Raw genomic sequence first — 26928 nt, 5'->3', positions numbered from 1 at the left:
ATTACTTACACTGATAAACTGCTTTATTTGTTGATTAATCAATTGTTTCATTGTTTAACTAATGAGTTTTCATTATAGCTGGTATAGCTAGAACTAAATTAATTGAAAGAAAAATAAACACTAATAACTATTTAAAACCTGTTGAATGTATGCTTTGAAATACGTACATGGATTTGGCAGAACTTTCTAACTTTTAAATGACAGATCGGCAAACGAAAGTCTATTGATATGTTTGATCGATTGGAGTTGGTTATATTTGCACTTTGAAAATGAGGGTCAGAGAGGTCTCTCTCTAAACTCATATTTTATCCTCATTCACTACTTTATGGTACATTATTTGTAAAAGTACAATCGATAAAATATCGTAGTGAAAGTTAGAAGTCGTATTGTCCAAATTTTGTAGCAGTCCGAGGAATAATTAATTCAAACAGTGAAATTAAAACGACCAACGTCATTTTTAAAGTTTCACTTTTTTAATGTGCGATCGCTGAACAATTAAATAAATGAAATGAGAGAGTTCGTTCTGTTTCCACGCTGCATAATTAATATGAATGAACTAGGTAACTTAATTTCACAGTAGTTCAAATGTTTTTAATATTACAAATGGGCGAGTGTTTCGTAAAATAATAATATGCCCTACCGCTGTATTATTCTGAATATATTTTTATTTATACATTTTTACTATACAATTAAGTAATTATTAAATACATTAAATTGCTAATAAAATTAAAGAAATAATACTTATTTATTTATGTTGAACTCAGACAAAATAATCATAGTAACCTCTTTAATGTATACGTACAAGAAAAGAGATTTAAAACTAGCAAGGTGTTTAATTAACCTAGCACTGAAGGCACAAGTACATTAGTCTAAGGTGGCCGTAATTTAATGCAGAGGGGCTTATAACGGATTAGTTCTAATACGAGTTCTGTAAACCGGAAAGTAATTTAAGCGTCCTTTGCTTCACGGGTAGATAAGGGAACGCCGAGTTTGAGTTTAAACCGTAGAATGGGGAGGGAAATGTTTACGAGGAAGGGAGCTTGAAATAGAAAACACGTGAGAGGATAGGAAATTTAGGTTAACGTTATAGGTTGTTTGAAAACAGGGTTAATGATAACAGTTAAATGATGACTTATTTTAACAGGCGAAGTTAAAAGCTAAAATTCTCTCTCTAACACTTAACCTAGGGACAAAGGGTTAAAAGTGACTGCCGAACCACCACCAATGGCCGGGCAGGCGGGCTGCTTGCAAGGACAGGATCGCTCAGCGGGCACCCATCCAAGCAACAGCCACGCTCGACGTTGCTTGATCTCGCAATACCCGCCGTACCCGCTACACTGCGCCAGTGGCGAAAGGTGTGCTAGACTTCTGAACCAGTACTATACGCATTGATCATTTTACATTAAAATGAAATATATTGAAATAAATTGTCGGGATTGTGAGGGCAATGTAAATATATAAATGTGGTATACATGTGGTACAATGGTAGGACAACCAATTGTAACAGTGACGTACTCTAGTAACAGCCTAATGTGGAAAATATATGTCGAATTCCAGCTGAAACCGTTTTTCTAAATTTGTGTAAAATAGGAGTTAGTGGCTTAGAACTCGACTAACGTAATCCTTTACTGCTGCAAAATTTATGTTTATTGACAAACTGATTTAGCAAATCGATTTTTGCTTATATAAGGAACTTTTTAATTTGCTGAGCATAACATGATCGATCGAATGGTACTGCCTATTTATTCTAGATTTTTCCCAGACTATTACATGCAGTTTTACTTCAAAAGAAAATAGTCAACCACAAACTGATCAGTCCAGCTACAATAACGAAAGTTACATGAAATGTATGTTGATTATTCCTACGTTTAGTTATATGCATCACATTGTTTTAAAATAGTTGCTTCCTGTGTTTAACACAATAATTTTAACAAGGAAAAAATACCCATTTTTTGTGTTTTTCAACAAAATTGCAACTTTGAATATGCATAAGTTAGAAAAATGTGATCCAACTATGAAAAAGTTTGCACACACGATAGTCACGTTTTACCGGTTTTGAGTGTGACATTTTATAATTTTATAATTATATGAAAAAGAATTTTTATTATATTACCATGTTAAATTTTATTATTGATTCGTGCACAACGGGTGGTTTTATGTTCTAAACAATTAATAGGGAGATGCAAAGCGATATGATTGCACCAAATTGTGTTTAGCATTCAACATGAAGCACTTTATTGTGATTGTTCTGTAATATTTAGTTTCACACTATGCATGGGTAGCTATTTAATAGAACCTCTTTATCTATAATTTGAAATTTTATTACATGTAGGTGTAACCTTTTTAACTATAAAGTGTTGATCTATCTGCTTAGAAACTTGTATAAAGCTTCTTGAAAGTTTCCTCCTAAATAGAGCCTGAAAAGCCAAATTTTACTTATTTGAAGGGATTCTTCCTGGTTTCTCTTCATAACTGTGAAAGTAAATTTCAATTTTGGCCTTTGTTTAAATGCTTTAAACACACAGTGAACGGTTAGGTCTTAAATGCTTAGGTTAAAATTATAAATATTATAAAGGAGGCCCCCGAAAAATCTTAAAACATGAAATATTGTATTATTATTTTATTTGCATGTTTAGTTATTTATTAATTATACACAACATTGAATTAACTTAAGCTTAATTATTGACTAATTAAAACTATAAAATTCATTCCGCGTTTTCACGCACATTCCACCCAAAGAGATTGTATATATACAGGTTTTTAAAGTTGTTACTTTTTACTTTAAAGTACACAAATAATTTATGACTTGTGTTCAAAACTTGTACACAAAAGATTATTAAGACAAATTGCCTTGTCTAGAACAAGTATGAAACTTATCCAATCAATGAATTGTAGCCTACGTTGTTTTTGCAATTTCCTCTTTCTTCAACAACAGTTATTTTTCCCCAAATAAATGTATTATTGTTCACTTTATTCTCAAACGAATTAAGGTTACACAGTTAAGCCCAGTATTAAGAAACGGAATAGTTTAAATTATGCAAAACAAAATCCTTAGACTCCGCCTTATCGATAAAGGAGAGTCTTGTCAATGTCAAAGCCCACGCTCGGGGTTTCTTGTGTAATTTAAATGAGGCAGGAGGATTCCTGTTCTTGAATTAAGACACAAAACCGTCCCAAAAGGATTAAAGTAATCTCAATTTATCTTTCCGGTGACTTCCGACTGAAAAGAGGGGCGGGACTACAAAAGCGAAATTAATTCTTAGAAAAGCGCAGAACACGAATTGTATAAAGGGCGGTGTATGGACAAAGAGTTGAGTGGAGTGAAATGGATTTTTGTCCAGATGTAAGAGGAATACTAAAGACAAAGCGGACTTCTGTATAACTCTCCGCTTCTTCATTCGAATAAAATGTACTTCGAAGATCTATGTGTATTCGTACCCACGCGCAACTATTTCAAAATGTGTAGTATAAAGATTGAGACTAGGTTATTAGAGGGTATATTTTGAATAACTCATGTTTTGAGAAACTAGAGAATACATAATGAAAGAAACTGTTAAAGATACGTATCTCAACGAAATATTAGATACACGCCCGACTTCGGTTTAGAATGGGTTTCACATGATTATCACAGGTCTGTACTGTAGACAAATTCTACTACTGTAGTCTTCGACTGGAAATATCCCGTCTTGTTACTATCGTAGATTATACCTTTGATTGTATTACACAAGAGATAACTCATTATCCAATGCTATAGATTGAGGTACGGAAAAAGTGACCGCTCGGGCATCCATTGTGGATTGAGATCTCAAGCAGCATTTAAAGTTACGTGGCGCAGCACTAGCGTCGGACCTCAGAACTAACTGAAATTATCTCCAGACCTCAGCACACGACCTTATGAATAATTGATATATTGTATGTACTAAAACATTGAAATGTTTTATTCGACTTGAACTAATTATCTTATGGTTTAATTGTAAAAAATATTTCTGTGCAGAGAACCAAACCGTACCTTACTTCAATTCTCCTCTCAGTTTTCGATCTGTTTATGTCACTCAATTTACTGGCTATTTACTGTAAAATCAATAAAATTAAAATGTGCACACCTAACTGAAAATTATATTGAACCGAGATGCTTGAACAAAAGTTTCAACGTTACATAGTAAAGGGATCGCCCCGAATCAAATGTGACACAAGTTCAAACTAAAGCCTACTGATGAAAATGTTCTGCAATATTCCCTCTCTTTTATGATCCTTTTCCGACCCCAAGACTCCGTTGTCATCATTGTCCTCAGCGACCCTGGACACAAACAGCTGATGTAATGCGATGGCGATGGTGATGGCAGGACCAGAACAAAGCTCCCCCACCCCGCTCCTTCCTCACAATGGCTCCATCTTTCCCTTGTTTCATTTTTACATGATTCTCCCTCATTCGTTTGACACATTTAACCACTTTGTGTCTCCGCGTTGTCACAACCCCCCCCCCACTTCACCCTTTAACATGGGCTCTTAAAAAGAGTCTTTATTTTTTACAAACAACCCAACTAACACTCTCCAGGGTTTTTTTAAACATTTATATTTTGTTTTATTCTAAATATAAGAAACCTTAAGGTTTGAAATAGTGTGTTGAATTGAGGGATACATTTTAACGTATGTTTTACGTATGTCACTGTAATGCACAATAACCAATTTTACTATTACAAGTTACATACTAATGCCTTTACCCAGTCATTATAGAGATTCCACAATTTGGCTAGAGTAATAATCCTAGGTAAAAATATCACTTTAACCAGACATCATGAGGAAAAACTTACTCAAGTTGGTCAAAGTAATAATTTCAGAATGGTTGGGGAAGTCGCCTAACAAGACAGCATTATAAAGTGATCTAGCCTAACTGAACCGAACCTAACCTAACTCATCCCAATCCAGCCTAACCTAACTTAATGGGTTTAATGAAGTAGTATATAAAGCATGATTAATCAATAATCACTTTGACCACATTTACTCAAGATAGAGTATAGATAGAGTTAGATAGAGTATTATTAATCTCTATCTGTTATCCGAAATCACCATCTGTTATACATAATTACTTAGTATCATATATAATAGTTGGATTAATTACTTTTGGCTGTAACATATTTATTGACCATTTCCTCTGAGACGAAAATAACCCACCATTATATATGCAAGGTGTAGAATACTCCTCTAAACCTTGCATTTCATTTGCGATTGACACACTACTTAAACTTTCTAAGACAATTCGCACCACTTAGGCGATCTTCTTGATTTTAACTCCATAAGAATAATGTCAAACCTCAAAAACTTTTATTTTAATCCCACAATTATGTGAAATATATGATTTTAAATATACCATTATAACGTATTTAAGCGATTTTTAGTTTCTCTTATAGTTTTATTGGTCATTCAGAAAGATCTCTAGATTTTTACTTTGTGTTTTGAATATTTGAAAAGTATAAACTATACAATAAAAACTAAAAAACGGGTGCGTACATTAACATTTTTTAAATGAGACACCTCCCTTAATTCTGTGACAAAAAGGGAGGAAACTGTCTATATAGCAATAGTCAACTAACTAATTTACGTGTTATTAACCCGTACAGTGCCAGAGTCTTGTGTAAACTGTGGGGAACCTCTAGACAGCGGCAAGTAGCGTGAAATGTTGGTACTTAAGGTGTTATACAGCTAACTAGCTATACTATGCGTTGTATTACAGCGATAGTCAACTAACTATACTATGTGTTGTTAACATTGTTCTTATGGGGTAAAACTCAAAGACACATCATTATAGCACAGCTGGTTTAGTGCATTAATATTCATGTACTACGTAGCCCAACTCGTGGCAATTTGAAGTCTTAATGTTTTCAGGTTAGGAATATTTCATATGGGTATAACCAACACTAGTACAGTCCTTTCTAATAACATTATCAAATATCTCCATGCCCCATTATACTCATTTTCTTTAGTACTTCTGAGTTACAACACGTTATAACGAGTCTGTCCACGAACTTGTTATCGTCAATGGTATCTCTTGTCTAAACAAGTACTTCCATGACGGTTCCCGATGGTGGGGGAGAGGGGGGACGGTGTCATCACGCACTGTCGTCTGTTACATCAGCGACTTTATCACGCACGCGTGTCTCTCGGTCACGCTAGCTCACGGTTAGATCGCTACGTAACCGTTTATCACGGCCCATCCCTCGCCGAGGTTTGTCACGCCATAACTCCCCTCGCGCCCCTCGCCACCCCTCCTCCGATCTCGTCTCCTGAGAAAACCTTATCGCTCCTTGATTGGATTCAATCCAACAGTTGGAACAGCATATTTTCATATTTATGATTATGCTGATGGGAAGGCTCCAATAAGTGTGTTTGTGTAACGAATTGATCGGATGTCTGTACACTGGGGGGCAATATCGCGCTCGCGCTGCCCATGTATTATGCAGCAGGGTGGGGGAGGCAGTGGGCGAATCGCACAATTCATTGTCAGATTGCGCGGCGCCTCGCAGTCACTGTTCGCGCCTGGCTTTATGGCCCTATTACACTTACATGATGCCCACCTAGGGACCGACCGGTGACAAAGTAAGCCATCCTCACCTTCGCGCCGAGCTGGCCGACACTTGGAACGTAATATATGGGTCGCGCTTTTCATAAACACCACTCCATTGAGAGGTAAACATTTTTACCAGGTAAAATCAAATTGGTTCGAGTCCGAACCGTGGAAAATGTTTAATCTTTCTTAATAACAATATGGTTTATCAACTTGATTTTCTTTGAAAGTGTTACTTCATCGTTTCTGTTGTATAGGGTCCATGAATGAACGAGTTCGATAATTTGTGAACAAGTTAACGGAAAATTGCTAAATTGAATTAGGCGGTTTCTTCAGGGAAAAACATTAGACCGTAATTTATTTTTAGCATCCTCCGAAAAAGTGTTTTGGCGTGTTTCTGCTATATAAATCACAATGGTTATAAAAATTCAACATATTAAAATTTTATTTTTGCGAAAATGTAGTTGAGGAAAATAAGCAACAGTCTTTTTTGAATAAGTATATAGAAATCTGCATAGTATAAATTTACGAACTTACGAAAAATGTTACTTCAGGTACTACAGTAATGTGTTAGATTATGTCTAATGATACGTATAAATTCAACATATTAAACTTTTATTTTTGCGAAAATGTAGTTGAGAAAAACAAGCAACAGTCTTTTTCTTAAATAAGTAGCCTATATAGAAATCTGCATAGTATCAATTTACGAACTTACGAAAAATGTTACTTCAGGTACTACAGTAGTGTGTTAGATTATGTCTAATGATACGTATAAATTCAACATATTAAACTTTTATTTTTGCGAAAATGTAGTTGAGAAAAACAAGCAACAGTCTTTTTCTTAAATAAGTAGCCTATAGAAATCTGCATAGTATAAATTTTCGAACTTACGAAAAATGTTACTTCAGGTACTACAGTAGTGTGTTAGATTATATCTAACTATACATATTTATCGAATACCTTCGCTTCTAGGAAATTTTAAATTTTTCTGGTTTAGTCTTATCGTGCTAAGATATCGTATAAGTCCATAGTGGATTTCTTATAAATATTTTACATTGATTCACCTTACTTTATCGTTAATAATACGGTAAATTAAATTTGTTGAATTAAACCATGTATTTTTCTTAAATATACGTATTTTAAATTATGCTACTGTCAGTATCAAATTAATCCTGCTTAACAACAACCACGCTAAAAAGTCTTCATGTTATTTGAATTAGATTTAACATACGGACGACGCATTTTCATTTCACAAATGCCGCTATTTTTAATTGCACATGAAAAATGTAAACAAGGTGAAGCGTTACACCTGCATAAATTTAGGCCGGTCCCTTGGTAATACCCTTGATTAAATTACAGGTTGAGCAGGAGGGTGGCTTTTAAAACTTGAGAATTAGTTTTCGCGGAGCTCTCTTAAGAGCGACTCTGTAGATTTAGATAATTAAAGTTAAGTAATACACCTCACAATTCGTATTCTTCAGATAGTATGTTAATTAGGACGTTTGTATTAACAATGGCTGCCGTATTCCATTACCTTTGCGATCCTTTGTTAACCGAAGGCTCTTTCTTACCCCGAGCTTAGGGCGTCTCTTTTGTACAAGAAATAATGTCCTAAAGTCAAAGGGAAAGGGACGCCAAACAGCCCTTCCACCGCCCGCCCCCACAACCTGACATCGGCCTACTAATCCCAATTAGAAGTTAATAACTTTCCCTCATCAGGTCTGAAAAGGTTATTAAATTTTACAAACTTTCCCCGGATTTAATCGGCGGCTAAGTAGTCTCCGGCGAGTACCCGTGACGGGGTCTGGGAAACTTCGTTCTGTAATGTTGGATATCCTGATAAGAAATATAGCTAGCTGTCATTGCGTTTAGGAATACATTCAGAATATCAATGGCACAACTTTAAAAATTGAATTTCTTTATATTCTAATATTATACATGCAAGTTTAACAATATACGAATATATAAAAAATCAATTAGTCAATTTTCATCAAGTAGCCTACATGAACAAGTTATTTCTTCGGCCAGGCGAAAGCAATTCCCAACCTGGCTGTTTATTGCGCCATAAAAATTAATTTTAATTATATGGTTCGAAATAATATCACATTCAACTTAATTTGTTTGTTCATATTCCTAAATATAATTCTGCCGTTGGTAATAAAGGAAAGATACCATTAACAGAAACCAAAAACATTTTTCCATTTTACTCGGTTTGTTTGATATTAGAAATTATAACAGTTCCTAGCGTAAAAAAAGCAAAACTGTTTCAAGCTGGTTCTGAAACGATCTTGTCTCTACTTTGTTTGTTTGATCATAGAAATATCACTTGGGTTCTTGCGTAATGAAGGAAATACATCCTAAACTAGGTCCGAAACAAGCTCCTACTTCGTTTATTTGGTCGTAAAAAATATGACTTGGATTCTAGCGTAATAAAGGAAATAAAGGAACATCCTAAACTAGGTCCGAAACAAGCTCCTACTTCTTACTTCGTTTATATTTGGTCTAGAAAATATGACTAGGATTCTAGCGTAATAAGGAAATACATCCTAAACTAGGTCCGAAACAAGCTCCTACTTCGTTTATTTGGTCGTAGAAATATGACGTGGATTCTAGCGTAATAAATGAATTACATCCTAAACTAGGTCCGAAACAAGCTCCTACTTCGTTTATTTGGTCGTAGAAATATGACTTGGATTCTAGCGTAATAAAGGAAATACATCCTAAACTAGGTCCGAAACAAGCTCCTACTTCGTTTATTTGGTCGTAGAAATATGACGTGGATTCTAGCGTAATAAAGGAAATACATCCTAAACTAGATCCGAAACAAGCTCCTATTTCTTTTTTTGGTCGTAGAAATATGACGTGGATTCTAGCGTAATAAAGGAAATACATCCTAAACTAGGTCCGAAACAAGCTCCTACTTCGTTTATTTGGTCGTAAAAATATGACGTGGATTCTAGCGTAATAAAGGAAATACATCCTAAACTAGGTCCGAAACAAGCTCCTACTTCGTTTATTTGGTCGTAGAAATATGACTTGGATTCTAACGTAATCAAATAAATCATCCTAAATAAGGTCAGAAACAATCTTGCATTTATCTCCGATTTTTAGTCATACAAATATGACTTGGCTTCTAGCGTAATAAAGAAAAAATACCATTAACAGGATCCGGAACATTCTTTGCACTCAAACTTTGTTTGTTTGATCATAGAAATATGACTTGGCATTTAGCGTATTGAAGGAAATGCGTCTTAAATGTGTCCCGAAACAATAATTGCACTGTACTTCAAGTTTTTGCTCATGTTAGTATTACTTTACTTCTAGCGTAATTAGGGAAAATCAACTATGTTGTGTAGGGTGTCAACATTTTTGCTACAGCCATTTCTTTTTTACTGCTTACAGTAGACAAAGTCGTAGGTAACATTGGCGAAAATAATATTAACCAACAGACATTCTCGATAAGACAAGCGTATGTCAGAAATTTAAATACACTCTAATTTCACACCAATTTCATCTCAGTAGAAAGCGGATCAGGATTGTTACCAAAGTATTACAGAAATTTGGCCCAGTCTGAAAATTTGCAAGGTCGTTTGTATTTCGTTTTATTAGTAGAGTATCGAAACCATTGATATGAAGCTTTGTACAACGTTGTAATAGATATAATATAGACAAAAAGCGTTGATTTTTATTTTACAAAAACTGTAATCTTTTTATATAAATAAGTACGGTTTTGAAAAATGATTGGGCGTATGTATTTTAATTATTTGGCTCCCTCAATTAAGACAAGTTTAAATGTAGTACATATTTTACAGGATATATTCCAATACACACAAGACAAAACCGTTCCATCTGGAATTACCGGATTTTATTATTTGTATGGCAATACTAGCTATGTGAATGCTGAGTTCACCCTCCTCTTAATGCAGCGTCTGGAATCTGACGCTGTCACAGACTTGACTCTTGGAATTTGGAGTCATGTTCGTCTGAAGAGATTACTCTTCACATCGTTTCGACATCAGAGACCAACATTTAGTGTAAGACGCGAAGAGATGTTTTTGTTGTCTCATCAGGGTCACAATTGAGTTCACCACTATGTTTCAGACACGATATATAAACACGGTGGAGCAACCGAGTTTCCTACACATAATGTAGATATGATTGAAAAGGTTGGTTCTATACTAGCTAAAGTAGAGTTGGAGCACGATGCACTTACAGTTCAAACGTAGGGCCTGGTGTTGGTTTATAGAATAATAAAATAGCCCGCGGTGTTCAAACGTGATATTAGGAGGGTTACAGAATCACGTGTAACATTGCACACCAGCGAAGTTTCTGTTTTAGTTTTTAAGCCATTTGACAAAGGTAGATTGCACACCTTTTTTACTTTCCCATCTTTGTATATCTACGAGACCATCATCTATGCCAGGTTTCATTGTGCAAATGTAGTAGATGGAGCCGCTATACATGACCACAACACGCGAGCCCGAGTAGACCTGCGACAAACTCAACATCGCTCGGCTCTGGCCGGTGGACTGCCTCAAAACTCAGGAGCTAGGCTTTTTTGGAAACTCTCCAGTCATTTAAAAAATATAACAGAAAAAACATTTGTTTAAACAACTAAAAGAATACCTATTAGAGGGTTGTTTTTATTCGGTTGGGGAGTTTCTAGCCTAAACTCTATTGTATTAATCATTTGTATTGTTTTTATTATTTAACGCAAGTTTATTTTCTTATTCTACTTGACTTTCATACAAATATTGTATGTTTATATTTTAAGTTACAAACTGATGTTTGTCATACATGTAATACATGTCTACGACAATAAACAGATTGATATTAAAATTTAAAAGTATTTAAAACAACCGTCTTCCTTTGCTAATTCCACTTCATTTCAAACATAAAACGATGTTTTTCTGCAATATGTAACTTTGATAAGTACGTATAAGTGGTGGTAAATAAAGAAGATCGGGGCAAAACGTCTAGGGTAACGCCCCTTACCGGAAATAACCACTGGAAATAGAATTTGAGCACTGTTTGTGTTCCAGTGTGAATCGTTTCAATCCGCCGATGGTACTGTCATATTCCTAAGGGATAAAAGGGGCCCATTTTGTTTAGCCGCGGGAGGTTTACTGTGTTTGTCAACACACTGAGTGACGTGCTCCACGCCCTAGCAATTCAGCCTGCGACGTGACGCATTCTCTCCGCTCCTGCACTGTCTGCAGACAGTCACACTATCAGCTGTTTGTGACGTTCCCGCCATTAGGACCGCTGCAGCGCGCAGCAGCCAGATGATTGCCGTATTGTTTTATTCGATAAGCCGACTACCGTAGCGTCTTTCTTCTCGTGTTCAATAATTCGCTCCCCAGTTCACTTTTCAATTTGGTGTCATCGGGGAGGGTGCCACACCGCGTAGGGGCAGGATGAACTTCCCCGAAGAGGAAATTGATTGTGTTATGTGAATATTGCATGAACGAGTTTGGAGAATCTTCAGTCACAATGGTTTTGCCATTGCGGAATAGCAGGTTTGAATGTTCAAAGGCCATTTTATTTTGTCACTCAACCATTCATGTGGATAACCAGTATTAAACATGTATTTGTTCAATAATTGAACCATTTATTGGTAAAGGTAGATAGTTATTCTTACAAATCAAGTTACCGTGTGTTTGTAACGACGAAAATAGAAGTTACTCTGGTCTAGGACCGAGAGCAAATTTGCATTGTATATGCAAACAACCTAGTTTTCCGATAAATCGATACAGCAAAAGAAAGAAATCGATTATCAGCCGCGTTTGTTTTAACTGGGATCGTAATTGGAAGGTATTAAAAGGGTTTCAAATAGTAAACAATATTTGATTTCTCTGATCATATTTTTCTTAATCTGACACTCTTGAATCCAACCGTCGGATACATAAATAACGGTTATATCAGCTAAGGCTACAAGGTAAAGGAGAATAAAAGTCAATCTTCTACGCTGACTCTGTTTTATCTTTAATTTTCGTATCTGACGGTTAGTTTAAAGCGTATAAAGCTTATAACGAGAGAAAAATATCGATCGATATTTTAACCTTTTTGATACCCTCCCATGTTGACCTCCGCCAAAACTATCGCAGCTGAGTATCGCTTTGTTTCTTGCAATATATACTCTAAAGAATTCATGAAAAACTAACTTGTGTGTTCCACAACACTAATAATTGGCCCTCGACAAGGACGTAGCCAGCGATGGGGTCCAGGGAGTCCGGACAACCCCCCCCCCCCCCCAAAAAAAAAAAGAAATAAATTTTGAGTGGTTTGAAACACTGTTTTAGTAAACGATTGTTATTATTTACACTATTATTACTATTATTATTATTGGTATCACTATTGGAGTTTTGCATGTAGGCTTATTAGAATAGCTTTATCACTGTATTCATATTGGGCATTCGCAAAATAACAAGATAACAGATTCATTAAAGCTAATTAAGAAGGATGGCGGATATCATTCATTGGTCCATTGACGGTTCTCTTGGATTATTACGTTTAATGCTGAAGACTACTTGTGACGATCTTAAGGTTTCGTTGTGAATTGGAAATGTAATTATTGCCCATTATTATTCAATGTGGCCATAACTGGCTCGGGGTTAATAATTTTAAGTAGGCCTACCTATTTTACTTCCTAAATGGCCCCAACGAAGATTGTAAATCTAAATTTACTTATAATTTATTATCTTTAGACCTTTTCAGTTGTCCATCTAAAGCTATGATGGGTATTAATTCAACATTGAACGTGTATTCATTTTAGAGTCTTATGGCAAGATTTTGTCAACCTCCGAATCTTGCAGGATTAGTCTCACGCAACAGACGTCGGCTGAGCTCCAAACACCTAATGGATGAATTTTCATGAAAAAACGTCTGGATAACGTATTGAGATGCGTTTGGTAACAGACACTCGTAAGATTTTCTATTCCCAATCCAACCAAAACACTGGATAGTGTGCTACTCCTTCAGAGTGAATGAGGCTGTATTGAATAGATTCCTTACTGATGTGGGTAGGATTGGGTCTTGGAAATGTTATAGGTGGGGATAGGCTCCCATTGAATTCTCTGATTACGGTGCAGAAACCCAGACAATGCGGCGTACAGAGGAAGATTGTCCTTTGAGTGCATTTCAAGGGGGTCAGCTCATCTTCATATGGCAGATTAAATAACTTTAGAACAAATTTGTCGTTGGCTGGATTTTTAGTTTAAACAAATATAAATTATGTTTCTTTTATTCTCTGACTCGAGCTTTCTTTACTTAATAAATAATGTAGCATCTTCCAACCTTTGATTTCAGTTTGAACCAAGAACAGTAACTATACGGTATATATATATATATATATATATATATATATATATATATATATATATATATATATATATATATATATATATATATATATATTATTATTGACTGATTATATAATTCCAGTTGTTAACCATTCCTTTCCTTCCTCATTAGATCCCCAATTTCTCCCGACCATCTCTGACGATTCTGTTCTGTCCACAGGTTGGGCTCGACTCTCAGCTCGACGACAACTGCCGGAGGCGGCATGTTGGTCTCCGCCCCCATGGCGCCGCCTCCAGTGAACCCCATGTTTCCGCTCAGGCCCACCGCCCCCGGACCCCAGTACTCGCCGTACTCCCCTTCCCGCTTCCACATTGACAAACGCTGCCGCCACCGCTGCTCCTGGAAGTGCTGCAGCATCGCGCTGATCCTCCTGTCCGTCGCCCTCACCGCCATGCTCGCCTATTTTGGAGGTCAGTTACTTTAGATTAGATTCTGGATACTCCCATTCTATACACCGAATGTTGAGAATGATGCTCCGCCCACAGAGCTGTGAACCCCTGGAATTGTGATCAATCGGGGAGTGAGGAAAGTTCACATGGACTTTTCGAATTCCTGGAATTTCGTCACACTGAGCTCACAGTCAGTCAATTTCGTCTTCTCTTTTTTGTAAAACAGTGACTCCTGGAACGGTGAAAAAGGTTCATTTTTAATTCAGGGGCTTACTACAAATGATCTTCCGGTCATATCAGTGACAATATCGTATACAAGTGTCCAAAATTACTCTACCAATCAGCGCGATTTTAGATTTGTCAGGTCAAAATAAGTAAGAAAGGTCAAAAGTCGAGGTCAAATAATGTCTATTTTACCAGACGAAGTTAGGGCCAATAAGCCCTGTCTAACACTATCTGGGGACGTTCTTAAAGGTGACTTCCGAACCACCACCAACGGCCAGGCAGGCGGGCCCTTACAGGATCGATCAGCGGTTACCCGCTCGACGTCGTTGCTTGATTCGGTTATCTTGCGATAACCGCCGTACCCACTACATTGGGCCATTGGCAAGTTAATGACATATCTTTAAATTAAATAAAGTTATAAAGTTTAAACTTTTCAAAATTTTTATTCAAATTAAGACCTGATTTAAAAAATAAATTCTGAAAAAATAACATTAGATTAGAATTGGCAACCATATAACATTTTCCAACAGTAATACCTCAGTAATGTAAAGACATTTTTTTCCTATAAGCACAAACAGGCAGCCAGGCGGTGAACTAAACAAGATAGGACTATACTTTGGATGACGTTTCTTACTTACTTTGGCTTGAAAATCAAACGATGAAGATTGATAGAGTGATTTATGGACACCCAACACAAAGTGTCAAGTAGTTGAGTTGGCACTACTGTAGAGCGCATGTGAACCAGGCCTGTCACGGCGGTGGTGGGGGGTGCTTCACTCTCAACACTCGTTGAATAGACTGTACTAGATTTAGCACAAAGTAGAAATGCTTACTATATTTGCATTAATTCATTTCAAATAAGTAGATAACAATATTGCATACTTGTTTAATAACAGTCAGCTAGGCAGTATACAGAGAGAGGCATAATTGACAAATAAATATATCATTTCTCCTTGTCGTGTAGAGGCCAAGTTTACTGCATCGGAGTCTGCGTCATACTTTAAGGATGCCATGTCATAGGTTTATGTAAATTCCAAGTTCTTCTTTTATTTAACTAGACCTGTTTTCCTGATAATCCCTAATTATAATATTAATAATGCAGGTATAATTCAATAATTGTTCTTACAATGAGGAAAGTATTATAATTAATCGTATACGAAGTGAAAAAATTAATTTAGTATTTAACCAAGTGACTTTATGGCTATGTAGGCTATATGTATATAAATTTGTTACATAAAAATATTCAGGTTGAGCTACGTTACAAATGTTAACCTGAGGATTCAGGTTTCAATCCCTTTACGGGTAAGGCACGGTCTAAATTTAATACAATAATTGTATAAATCCTACCATTACAGCATGTGCGTACTATCAATATGTACACGTACATAAATGAATTAACCAACAATGGCGTTCTTTCAGTGACTTTATTATTTGACATGTATCGGTACTTTTGTAATGAGCTCATGCAAGAAGAAACCCTAACAAGTAAATCGTGTTTTGAGAAGGCATTGTAAAATGTGAGGTGACCACGCTTGAGTCGGCTTAAAATATTACCTTTGTAAATAACATCCACCTAAAGATTTTTTCACAACTTTTTGCAAATGTAGAAAGTTCTGCAGGAACTTTGATCAAGAGAGAGAAAGAGGGAAAGGAATTATTTGTTATTTAACATTTGTAACAACTTAGCAGAACTTGTTATAAAAGTCAGAACTGTGTTTTTGTTGTGTGAGTTTTAAAATACTTTCACCAACTTCGTTCTGATATAACAACTCCGCAACAAGATCTGGCCATCGACTGCGCAAAATATGGTTTCGCAGCGACATGACGCCAACAACAGGCCTGGCTTTACCTACATTTCCCTCAGTCCGCCGCAATCGGAATTTATTTCCAATCGAAGTAATGCGTTACAAAGTATTTTCAATATCGTCAGCGACTGTAACAAAGAATACAAGTGCAACTTTTGCCTTTAATATTGGCCTTAAAATTGCAATGTTCTAAGCTGTTGGAAAAACTACATATTTCATTTTAGCGAGGTTAGGTTTAGTCCTGTATGGAACCTCGCTGTGCTAATGGTGTAGTCTAGTGGTTACAGCGGTTGATAACCAGATCAAGCAACGTCGAGCGTGACTGCTGCTTGGATGTTAGGTTAGGTTAGGAAGTGACATCTGAGCGATCCTGTCCTTGCAAGCAGCCCGCCTGCCCGGCCATTGGTGTTGGTTCGAAAGTCATTTTAGGCCGTTGGTCTCCAGGCTATCTTAGGGAGGGCTCTGGGAGTTCTTCGCCTGATAAAACAAGACGTCCTTTTAATTGTTTTAACTATTCTCACAGCTTTTTCTGTCCCTCGCATCAATATGAAATTACCATATTAAGGCGGAATAGGTTCGCAGTCTCTTGTTTCTTTATTATTAAAAGTGTATATCTATCGAATTTCGCCATAAAAAAGTTTCTCTATTTCTTCTTACAAGGATAAATTAAGCCCATAAGTTATACAATATACGGTACCCTAAATTTATAAGTGTTACGTTTGTGATGTTACAATATGTTGTTGTGACCGCTAATGTTATAAATAAAATGTGGCAATTATAAAGTAGAAAATAGACGTTGAAAAAGAAAAAAGTTACGTTTAAACTCTGTTGGATGGCCATCGTGACGTATTTTAATGGGACGGGGACTTCATTGAACTCTTACATTTTGGAAAGACGCATGTGTTGATATAATTTTACATATTTAAGGCACATTGTAGGCCTAGGAGGGTATACTCGTATATCACCCTCTCGTCATAATTTAGACCTTAACAACTGTGTGACGGCATTCATTGCAAAAGAGAATAACGAAGTGGCCTATAAGTGATTTAATACGTCCTAAGTGAAGTACCTGTACTTCGCAGTGTAAAAGTTTAAATGAAATCGGTGCCAATAACCGGCAAGCGGAAGATTGATATTAGGACGCCAAAATACATTAATAGTAGAATCTAATTTAAAAAAGCAATTTATATCGTTGAAGGTTTCGCTCATCAAATACTGCTGGAGAAACGTCCCTCTTGCTGTATTCTCGAGAAAGAGACAAAGCTTATTTTTGCAGTTCTTCATTGCCGTTTTACAAAGCTCCTGGTAATTAAAAGTTTTTGTGTCACTCCTAAAGCATTTGACATCAGTGCCTTCTCCATCCCCTGTAATTCCTTCCCCTTATTCAAACTTTCGTCTGGTTTTTGCTGTTCAGCACAATTAAATGATTTCCATTTCTTTTCTGCCTAGTTGTTTATCATGATAATGAGCATTGTGCCTTTGTTCCGCGGACTGTTTTCCCTCGGCAAAGACGCCATATTAAAAGTGGAAAAACAGTAAAGTCATTAAAGAAGTTTTACTTAAACAGATTTCCATAAACATTTTATTAAATTCTAACTCGACTTTAGGTAGTAGATTAATTCATAACCGTCATAATTGTAAGTAAGAACGGTGTATATAATTTGTTGATGTAAATCTCTAGAGTGAAATAAACCTTTTACTTTATCTAAAAGGTTAGCTTTGTGCAGTATTTACATAAAAAGCACAGTTTCTAAGTTATGTTTCGTAATTAAAATAATCCTTAAAACCATATTTGTATTTAAAATATTCACTTTAATATGCTTCAAAACAGTATTTTATAAACACAAAGTAATAATTTAATGTTATTACAGCTGTTTTTAATTGCTCTTATATTTAGTAAACAGTAGTCGGATCTATTACAAAGCAGCAGATCAAAGAAAGCGGTCCTGATTTTTCTGGATGTTATCCTTGTATGCTGGTTGTCCTGCAAAACAAGCCTTTTTTACGTAGAGTTAGTTATCCAGTATTTGTGAAACAAAGTAACCGACCACAATTTTCTATATAAAGTATCATTTACAGTTTCCACTAGTACGAACTTTGCGTTCGGCGCTAAAAATGTGAGTCATTAAATAATACTATTAGAAAAATGTTTTTTCACTTAGGACAAGAAGTCGAGAAACCTTTCATCGCACTTAGTGCCAGGGCCGCATTTACAAATTCGGCGCCCCTAGGCCTACAGACCAAAGAGCGCCCCCCCCCCCCCCCCCAGAGGACTCTGATTACACTGACGTAGAAATCCAGTAAATTTCTTAATTACGTAATTTTGATGAAAGATAATTACAATAGTATATATATATATATATATATATATATATATATATATATATATATATATATATATATATAGGAGTGTTTTGAATAAATAAAAGCAATGAACCAATGAATGAGTCAACGTTGCACCCCGGACCTAGTTGACCTTGGCCACCCGCCCCGCCGAGCGCCAACATCACCCGCCGCCGCAACTTTTTTCTTTTGTGTACTTTCAAATTTATGCGCCCCCTAACATTTTGCGCCCTAGGCCTGGGCCTAGTGGGCCTATAGGGAAATGCGGCACTGCTTAGTGCTAAAAGGACCTTTACGCCTGCTTCCTGTGACAGGATATTCAGGATGGGGGCAGGGGCCGCCTCCTGTCGAACTCCGTAAAATGTTTGCTTCAATTAATGAATTATCTTGTATCCGGAGTGCGTAAATTAATTGATAAAAATATTAAACTAGTTATGAACTATAAATGCAATTCTAATTGAACCTGTTTCAATATAAGGATCTGAAAATATTACGAAACGTTTTTCATGTTTCTCCTGTTTAATAGAAATTCAGGTATAGCTGACCAATGCTCAATTGTTTTACGAAAGAAATGGGAGAACTGATATTTTGTCATGAAAACAGATTATGTCGACAGAAAATGTAATTTAAAATGGTGTTTACAATTTCATTTTGAATTTCAACAAAATCATGTAATTGATTGATTGACGTTTACGTGCTTACAGATAAATATGGTATAAAAAATAGAACATGGTCGAATACTACGTTTCGAGATCTGCAATCTGATCTCTTCTACGGTTAAATAAGAGTACTTCAAGCAATACTTTATTTACCCGAAGAAGAGATCAGATTGCAGATCTCGAAACGTGGTGTTACTATTTTTTTCTTACTGAACGGTGGAAAATGTTCTGAAAAAATCATGTTTCCTTCACAATCCTTCCATCATCAAAAAAAATTTCAAACAGAGAAATTATCTAATAAATAAAGTTTATTCTTGTATTAAGTTTTTTACCGTTAGGCAAAAAGGTACAACTACAAAATGTAAGATTTCTAGTGTTAACCGACTAGTTTGTAAAATACTAAAACATTTCCATAAAAACGATCCAGGATCTTTGTAAAACACCACTGTGTAAAAAACGATGCACCGCTGTGTATTTTTCCAGAATAAAACGACAGATTCTGTGTTCTGAAAACGAGCATAGATCTATCTATACACATTCACAATACGCTTTGATACAAATACTACCATATGTCTCTCAGATAAATATCTTATTTAAAACACGTGATGGCGTCCTTTCCCCTGTGACAATATTGGACCAGTTTGCATTGAATTGCTACTCTCGGAAGTATAAACGTTTCTCAGGAAAGGGCTTGGAAAGGAAGAAGATTTATTTCTTTTGATGTTTGTTTACCTAACAACCATTTCAGTTTCTACGAACAATTCCAGTCGGCTACAAACAGAACTAGGGTCTCTTTCAACTTTACGTTCGGATATAAAGATCCTTACTTTTATCGCTTTACTTTATTTCCTGGGAATAGTTAATTGCCCAGTTGGAAAAACTAATTATCCCTGTGTGCTAAAGGTGCGTTTTTACGTTTTAACTGCCATTGTTATCGCTGATAAACCGCTCCAACTCATTTCAGTAACCAATAAGAATGAGTTTTTCAATAATTTTATTTTTTTCTTCCTATTTTAATAAGATACAGTTTTTATGAAAATAGGAAGTTTTTTCCGCCAGTTTCCGCTTTTTACTACGGTGGTGATGAGAATCTAATTAAAGGTTTATTGAGGTCAAAGTGAATTGGTTGAGCTTTAGCGAAGTGTATCACTCGTGGATCTGTAAAGTTTCGTCTGTCTGCTTATCTGCTTGAAAACGAACTGACCTAAAATATATATATATATATATATACTTAAAATTGTGCATGAAGCTTCATATCTATATGAGGAACACTGAGTTTCATTACGGTGCATGTCACTCCATGAGATAGATGGGATATGATTGAGCGTTAGTGAATATTCTTACATCGGTCTTTTGGGTAACCATGATGGCAAGGAGAAAAATGCAAAATAAATAAATTTGTAAACAAATTCAATACATCCATGAGATTCAGTGATACGAAACAATTTAATTAATGATAATTTGAATGTATCAAGATATGTTGAAGAAAATGTCATGAGTAGAATTTTGCGTGAAACTTCATTTCTTCAAGAATGATGCGTCATTTTTGTATCAACTTCTTTTATGTTTGATTGTCTTTCTGTATTCCTGTATCTGCAGGACATATTGAGAATGAAATGCTATAGACTTAAAATTTTGCATGCAACCTCAGTAGCCTGTTATGACACGTTGTGTGGCCAAGGACGTAGCCAGCCAAATTGATTTTCATTTTTTTCAATTACTATTTTAGCAACCGATTATTATTATTTAATTCAGTATCACTGATATATACCTACTGCTGAAAGATTGTTCTGGCACTGGTCAAGAACGTTTTAAAAAACAAAATGGAGAATTAGTGGTTGACTGCACTTGAAAAGCCCCACTACAGGAAACATCACTCGCCTTGAATCCCCCCTTCCCCCCAAATTTTGTCTGGCTACGTTCTTGGAGGTGGACTTATGGAATAATAAAGGGTTTCAGTTACTAGTTAGATCATGTTATAGCACTATTTTCATATTAGTTACATGTTTTTCTTTAATGGAATGGCATGTTGTTGCAGCAGTAAACTCGATGAGGTCTAACCTCGATCCCAGCAGTTGTATATTAGTGGAAGATGCCAAGGTGATAGCAGCTGATGACCAAATGGCGCGGGATTCGACAGCTTCAGTCCAGACTCCTACAGAAGGTAAGAAGCACAGAGTAATAATGTTATATATTTATATACAGGATGTCCAGTAACTCCCTGGTCAAAGGTATACCACGTTATTACTTAGGTCAGGACAAACATATTTCACCATTTGAACACGGGTCTCCGATGCTTAGTTTCCCATCTGTCTTTCTGTACGTGTTTTTATACAAAATTTAATATCTTCAAAAATAATAAATTACATCATACCAAATTTGGCTCAAATTTTAACAATACGAAGACCAGTTACTGAAAAAAATCATAACATTATCTATAGCATTTTTTAAATGGCGGTCATTAAAACTTAAAAACTTTGAATATCTTAAAAACCAGGAATTACAAGAATAACAGTTTTTAGAGAATTTTATCACAAATTTAATGACACCAAAATTATTTAAATCAAATAATAAATAACTGATTTAGAGCAGATTTACTGTGACAATACATGGCCCACATTGAGGTTCTCAGAGAATAGCCAACAATACAAAACTGAATAAACAGCAGTTATTTGAACAAAAATTGAATTAATTAAATTTACAATCAAGTTCTTCAAATATGTACTAAATACTTAAATGCCAAATAAACTTCCGCTAAAGTCTTATATTGGTGAAGATTAAATGAATTCATAAAGTTTGAGATGTCAGACTGTTGCTCCAAATACCACAGCTCTTGTAAGGAACAGAGTATTTATATTGTGACAGTGAAGCTTACAACACTGAAACCATCAGTTCATTCTGAAAGCAGATTTGATGATTTTTAAAGTGAATAAATAAATATATTGCGTGGCAACTAAATGTGCGTCCTTCTCTGTCAAGTTTCTTTATGATAGTAAGAGACCTGTCATTTCCTTCATGACCTGTTGGCATGATACGCTTTTTGTAATAAAATTGCTGTAGTATGGAAGGAGAACAGACGTATTGATATATTATGATGTGCTTTTTCTTCTATGACGTTTTCCGTTGTCCAAACAAAGCAAAATGTGAGAGTTGAGCTTAAAATTCAACCTACTGTTTATTGCTCAATTTTAAATTTCTTATTTATTTATTCAGTTATTGAGCTTTAAGAAGGCCAAACTCTGCATGGAAATAAAAATCTACACAGATAACTGAAAAAACATTGGAATGACTACAACCAAAATGACTAAATTTTTAGTAGGCGACAAAGTCTTTGCCAAGGTCAGAGGATACCCTCACTGGCCAGGGATATTTGATAAAGTGGAAGAGGGTGGCAGGTACAAATCTACAAAATACCATATAACTTTTTTTTGAACCTATGGCAGTACAATCCTTAATGAAAAACATGTATGTTCTTATGCAGAGAACTTTGTATTATAATCTGAAAAAGTACTGTTCTTAATGATCATGTAATACAGATACTTTGACTTTAGATTCCAATTGAGTTTATTGTTAAAGATTGTAATACTGTTCCAGAATCGCCTCTGACGAGCACCGCAGTCCACTACAGTGGTCCAAGTCCGAGCCAGGCCGCCAGCAGCGACCAGAGTCAGCAGTTCCCGCAGCTGGACCTGGAGATAGACGAGTTCCGAGCACCGCATCGCACCACCATCCCTCCCGCACAGTTCTGGAACATCCAATTCAGGAACAAGCAACCTGCGTTCATCAGGTAACTGCCAAGTTAGACGTACGATAGTATCAGACCTTATGTCCTTTTATTTGGATTTTAGAGCCTTTATGGAGTCTAGGATCCAACATCTGAGCATGGTTGAAAAGGTTCTTGGTTTATACCCTAAAAGATTTCTTAGGAAATGTTAAGAGTTTCCTTACCTTAATAATGCAATAGTGTTACTGATTTTTTTTGTTTCACTGAATGATGGCAAATATCCGAAAAATCCTCTCCTTCACAATCCTTCCATAGTCAAAAATAAACCTCAAACAAAGAAATAATGCAATCTTGTATGGATAAGACAAATTCAGATTCTATCTTTGATCAAAATAACAATAGGCCTATGCAACAAGTTCATGGATTTTTGGATACATGCCACAGGTGAATGAATGAATTAAGACCATCTGCTAAGATCAAAATTCTAATAGCAGTAGGTTTTAAACAGGAGCATAGATAGCTTTGATAGGTTCTGGAGTAGGAATGATCATGATGGTATTCTTTACCCTGCACATTGTTTTATTATTAATACTTCCAAATCAATAGTTGAAAAAATTTGTATGATTACACAAAAATCATACAATATCACTGTTAAAATAAATTAAAAATGTAAATAATTGTAATTTAAATAGTTACTGTAGACCTATTTTACCTACTGTTTTTGTTTCTTTAAATTCAGTTTTCCATTTTGCACTTTTAAAAGAACTCCTAAATATATTAGATTGTTCATTATTTTAAATTCTTTGTAATTATAATAGTTTATTTTTTGTTTTGAAATCGCAAGTTCATAGAGTTTTTTCAATGTAGGTTAAAGATATCAATTATTCGTTGACACTAAATTATTAATCGGTAATTAAAAATAATAAATTTATTTAAAAATAGAAGTAGGACCATTTCTTGGAATTTTTTTGCTGTTGGAGCTTTTTCCACAATTAATGCAATATCATGTAATGTCAAATATAATCAACAGTTAAAACAATTCACTTCATACTCTATTGGACTGGTCAGTGCTGAATTAAAACATAGATATTCTGCCGAGGCTTGTTTAAAAACTAATTGATTGTATCCCGTTTTACACAAAAACTCAGGTTTACACAAACCTAGTGGAAGTGAAACCGAATCCCACTATTAGAGGTAAAAGTCGGTATACACTTGAATACAAAGCCATTTGGGCTGCAGCTGAAGGAAGTGAATGCGACCTTTAAAGCTCAAAACCACAGTGAATACCAACCTCTAAAAGAGTGTCAAGGAGGCGAGAGTGTTAACCCTCCCCGCCCCTCCCCCCACCAGCACCCCATACCCATTACTGTCATCAGCTTGCTCCTAAAAGGTTGTTTTCAAAGTTTCTGTGCTCTGATTCTAAATAACAAGTAGACCAAGCTTTTAACTTGTACTTAACTTAGTGCTGTTTACTTCGCCATGGAATATTGATACTCCTTCTTATATTATATTCACGTTTTTTGTTGCTTTCAGACAGTTACATTTTACAAAGACACACCTCTTTAATAAGTAATTGTGTGATTTTGTAATCTTCGTTCACTATTTTATTCTTTTAAATCTGTCTGAATCTTTGTAGATTTGGTTTCTTATCGTTTCTCGTACAATTTACTTGTACAATCCAATAAAATTATATTTATTATCGTGTGACTTTGAATATTTTTCTTAAAAAACATTTATGTAGTTAAATTAAAATGCTGGTCTTATAAACCCGTAAAAAATGTCTAAAAGCAGTAGATCTCATTGACTGAAATAAGGTCAACATATTGACAGATAGTTTTATTATATTGCCAAGATGTTAGTTTTGAAGTTGATAAACCAAGATATTGGATTACTGTGTGGAATCTTATATTGTTCCATTGACCACTAACACTAAACTGCAGTTTTTAGTGTTATGTTGACATCGTTGCTATTTTGGAATAACATTGTTGTTATTTAGTTTTTAATGCACACTTTGTTTTATTACTGTTCGGTGTTACAATTTGTTCAAATTTTTTATCAATTGTTTGCTATTATTTATTTATTTGTTATTATGTTAACACATTGTCATTGATATTAGTTAAATTTGTTAGTTGACTACTTTAATTTCATAATGTATAAATTTGCAATTTATTTTTGCTGGGAATTCTAGATTTTTTTTAACTCTATTTTGTGTTATTTGTTTATGTCTACTATTTATTTATCTATTCTTTTAATTAAAGTTAGGAATAATTAATTACTTATAAGTTTTTGACTTGGCTAATGAGATGCATTATTACTTTATCAATGTTTACGTAAATAATGCGACAATAAAATATTTTATTTGAATGTAACATTCACAATTTTGTTTGTGTAGGTTCAACATGAGCCTTCCGTGGGGAGCCAACTTCGCCGTGTACGGGAGACGCAACGTTGCACCCAGCATAACCCAGTATGATTTCTCTGAATTCGTGAAGGGCGGAAGAGTGGACCACAGGATAAAACGGGAGACTACGAAATTGTTGGCGGATTTCCAGCATGCAGTCAGTTTCACTCCTTTAACATCGGAAAATACGAGGTAAACATAACGGAGACGAGTTCTCGGGAATTGCTGTTTGAATTTGCTCTTGAAGAGTGGGTTAATAACGTACTTGTGCAACGTAGAGTTCAGAGAACAAAGTCCAGGAATAGAAACACAATGCAGTAACAGAGAGATTATATTCTGGCAAGTAGTGTTACATCTAGTACCACTCTTACAGTGTATTGCTAGTTTTGGAGTATCATTACGGAGTATCATCATGATTCTCTGTATTCATTTGCATCAGTATAACACTTCCTTTGGAGTTGAACTTCTCCTTGTAAGTATATTGTTTAACATTACTTTACTTGTTAAGTGTATTACGCCATTAAATGGGGGGGGGTGGGGGGGGGGGGGGGTGGGGGGGGGGGGGGGTGGGGGGGGGGGGGGGTGGGGGGGGGGGGGGGTGGGGGGGGGGGGGGGTGGGGGGGGGGGTGAGACGAACAAAAACAAATTAGTGTGAGTTGGAAGCGCAATTGGGCACAGAGCAAGGACAAAGACGCGACAATTACAAGGCGAGCGGTAATCACGCCATCGCCACTGTCACAATGCCGCCCCCACCTGGCCACAATGCTAGGCAGGGTCACACAGACAGTGTCACGCGGAGGATTGTCAAGGACAAAGACGCGACAATTACAAGGCGAGCGGTAATCACGCCATCGTCACTGTCACAATGCCGCCCCCACCTGGCCACAATGCTAGGACAGGGTCACACAGACAGTGTCACGCGGAGCATTGTCAGGGCTGGATTTGTAGCTGTTAAACACGATTTAGTCCGCAGCTCACACATGTGCTGGTCTTTCGTATGCTTTATATATTGATATGACAAGCACTGGACAAAATAGGACAGACACTGCCTAGTTCAGCATAATTAACCTTTTAAGGGAGCATTTGTTTAATAATAGCTAACCATTTTTGAGATTCATGTAAGCGTTTTTAAATTTATATACGATATATACGATTGTGCATTATGTTATAACATTATACCCAGTATGAAATGAAGCTCATTTATAAATAGAAATGGCGACTTGCAAAGTTTGATTTCTATGAATTTGTGGAGGAAATATATGATACCAAGTCGTATCGTTTGCCACTATCAGAACTTAGTCATTAGCTAATCGGGCTGTTTGCCATTAACAGAACGTAGTCATCGGTCAAAGAAGGCCGTTTGCCCCAATGAGAACGTAGTCAACAGCCAAATCGGACAGTTTGCCACTATCAGAATATACGAGTAGTTAACAGCCAAATCAGACACTTTACCAATAC

The 26928-nt window shown here is 35.8% G+C and overlaps 1 protein-coding gene across 1 annotated transcript in view; it reads left to right on the top strand.

Annotated features, from left to right (window-relative positions):
- The window catches only part of LOC124363745 (teneurin-3-like), an 807778-nt gene extending 782112 nt beyond the window's left edge, over positions 1-25666 (top strand). The window contains exons 7-10 of the mRNA XM_046819007.1: positions 14084-14334; positions 21384-21509; positions 22940-23132; positions 25462-25666. Coding sequence (XP_046674963.1) covers positions 14084-14334; positions 21384-21509; positions 22940-23132; positions 25462-25666 — 775 coding nt within the window. The remainder of the gene's footprint in view (positions 1-14083; positions 14335-21383; positions 21510-22939; positions 23133-25461) is intronic.
- Positions 25667-26928: the final 1262 nt, after the last annotated feature.

The sequence above is a fragment of the Homalodisca vitripennis genome, chromosome 5 (genome assembly GCF_021130785.1).
Source record: "Homalodisca vitripennis isolate AUS2020 chromosome 5, UT_GWSS_2.1, whole genome shotgun sequence".
NCBI classification, from domain to species: domain Eukaryota; kingdom Metazoa; phylum Arthropoda; class Insecta; order Hemiptera; family Cicadellidae; genus Homalodisca; species Homalodisca vitripennis.
Note: the sequence above shows the minus strand (reverse complement) of the source record. Positions and strands in the feature narration are given on the sequence as shown.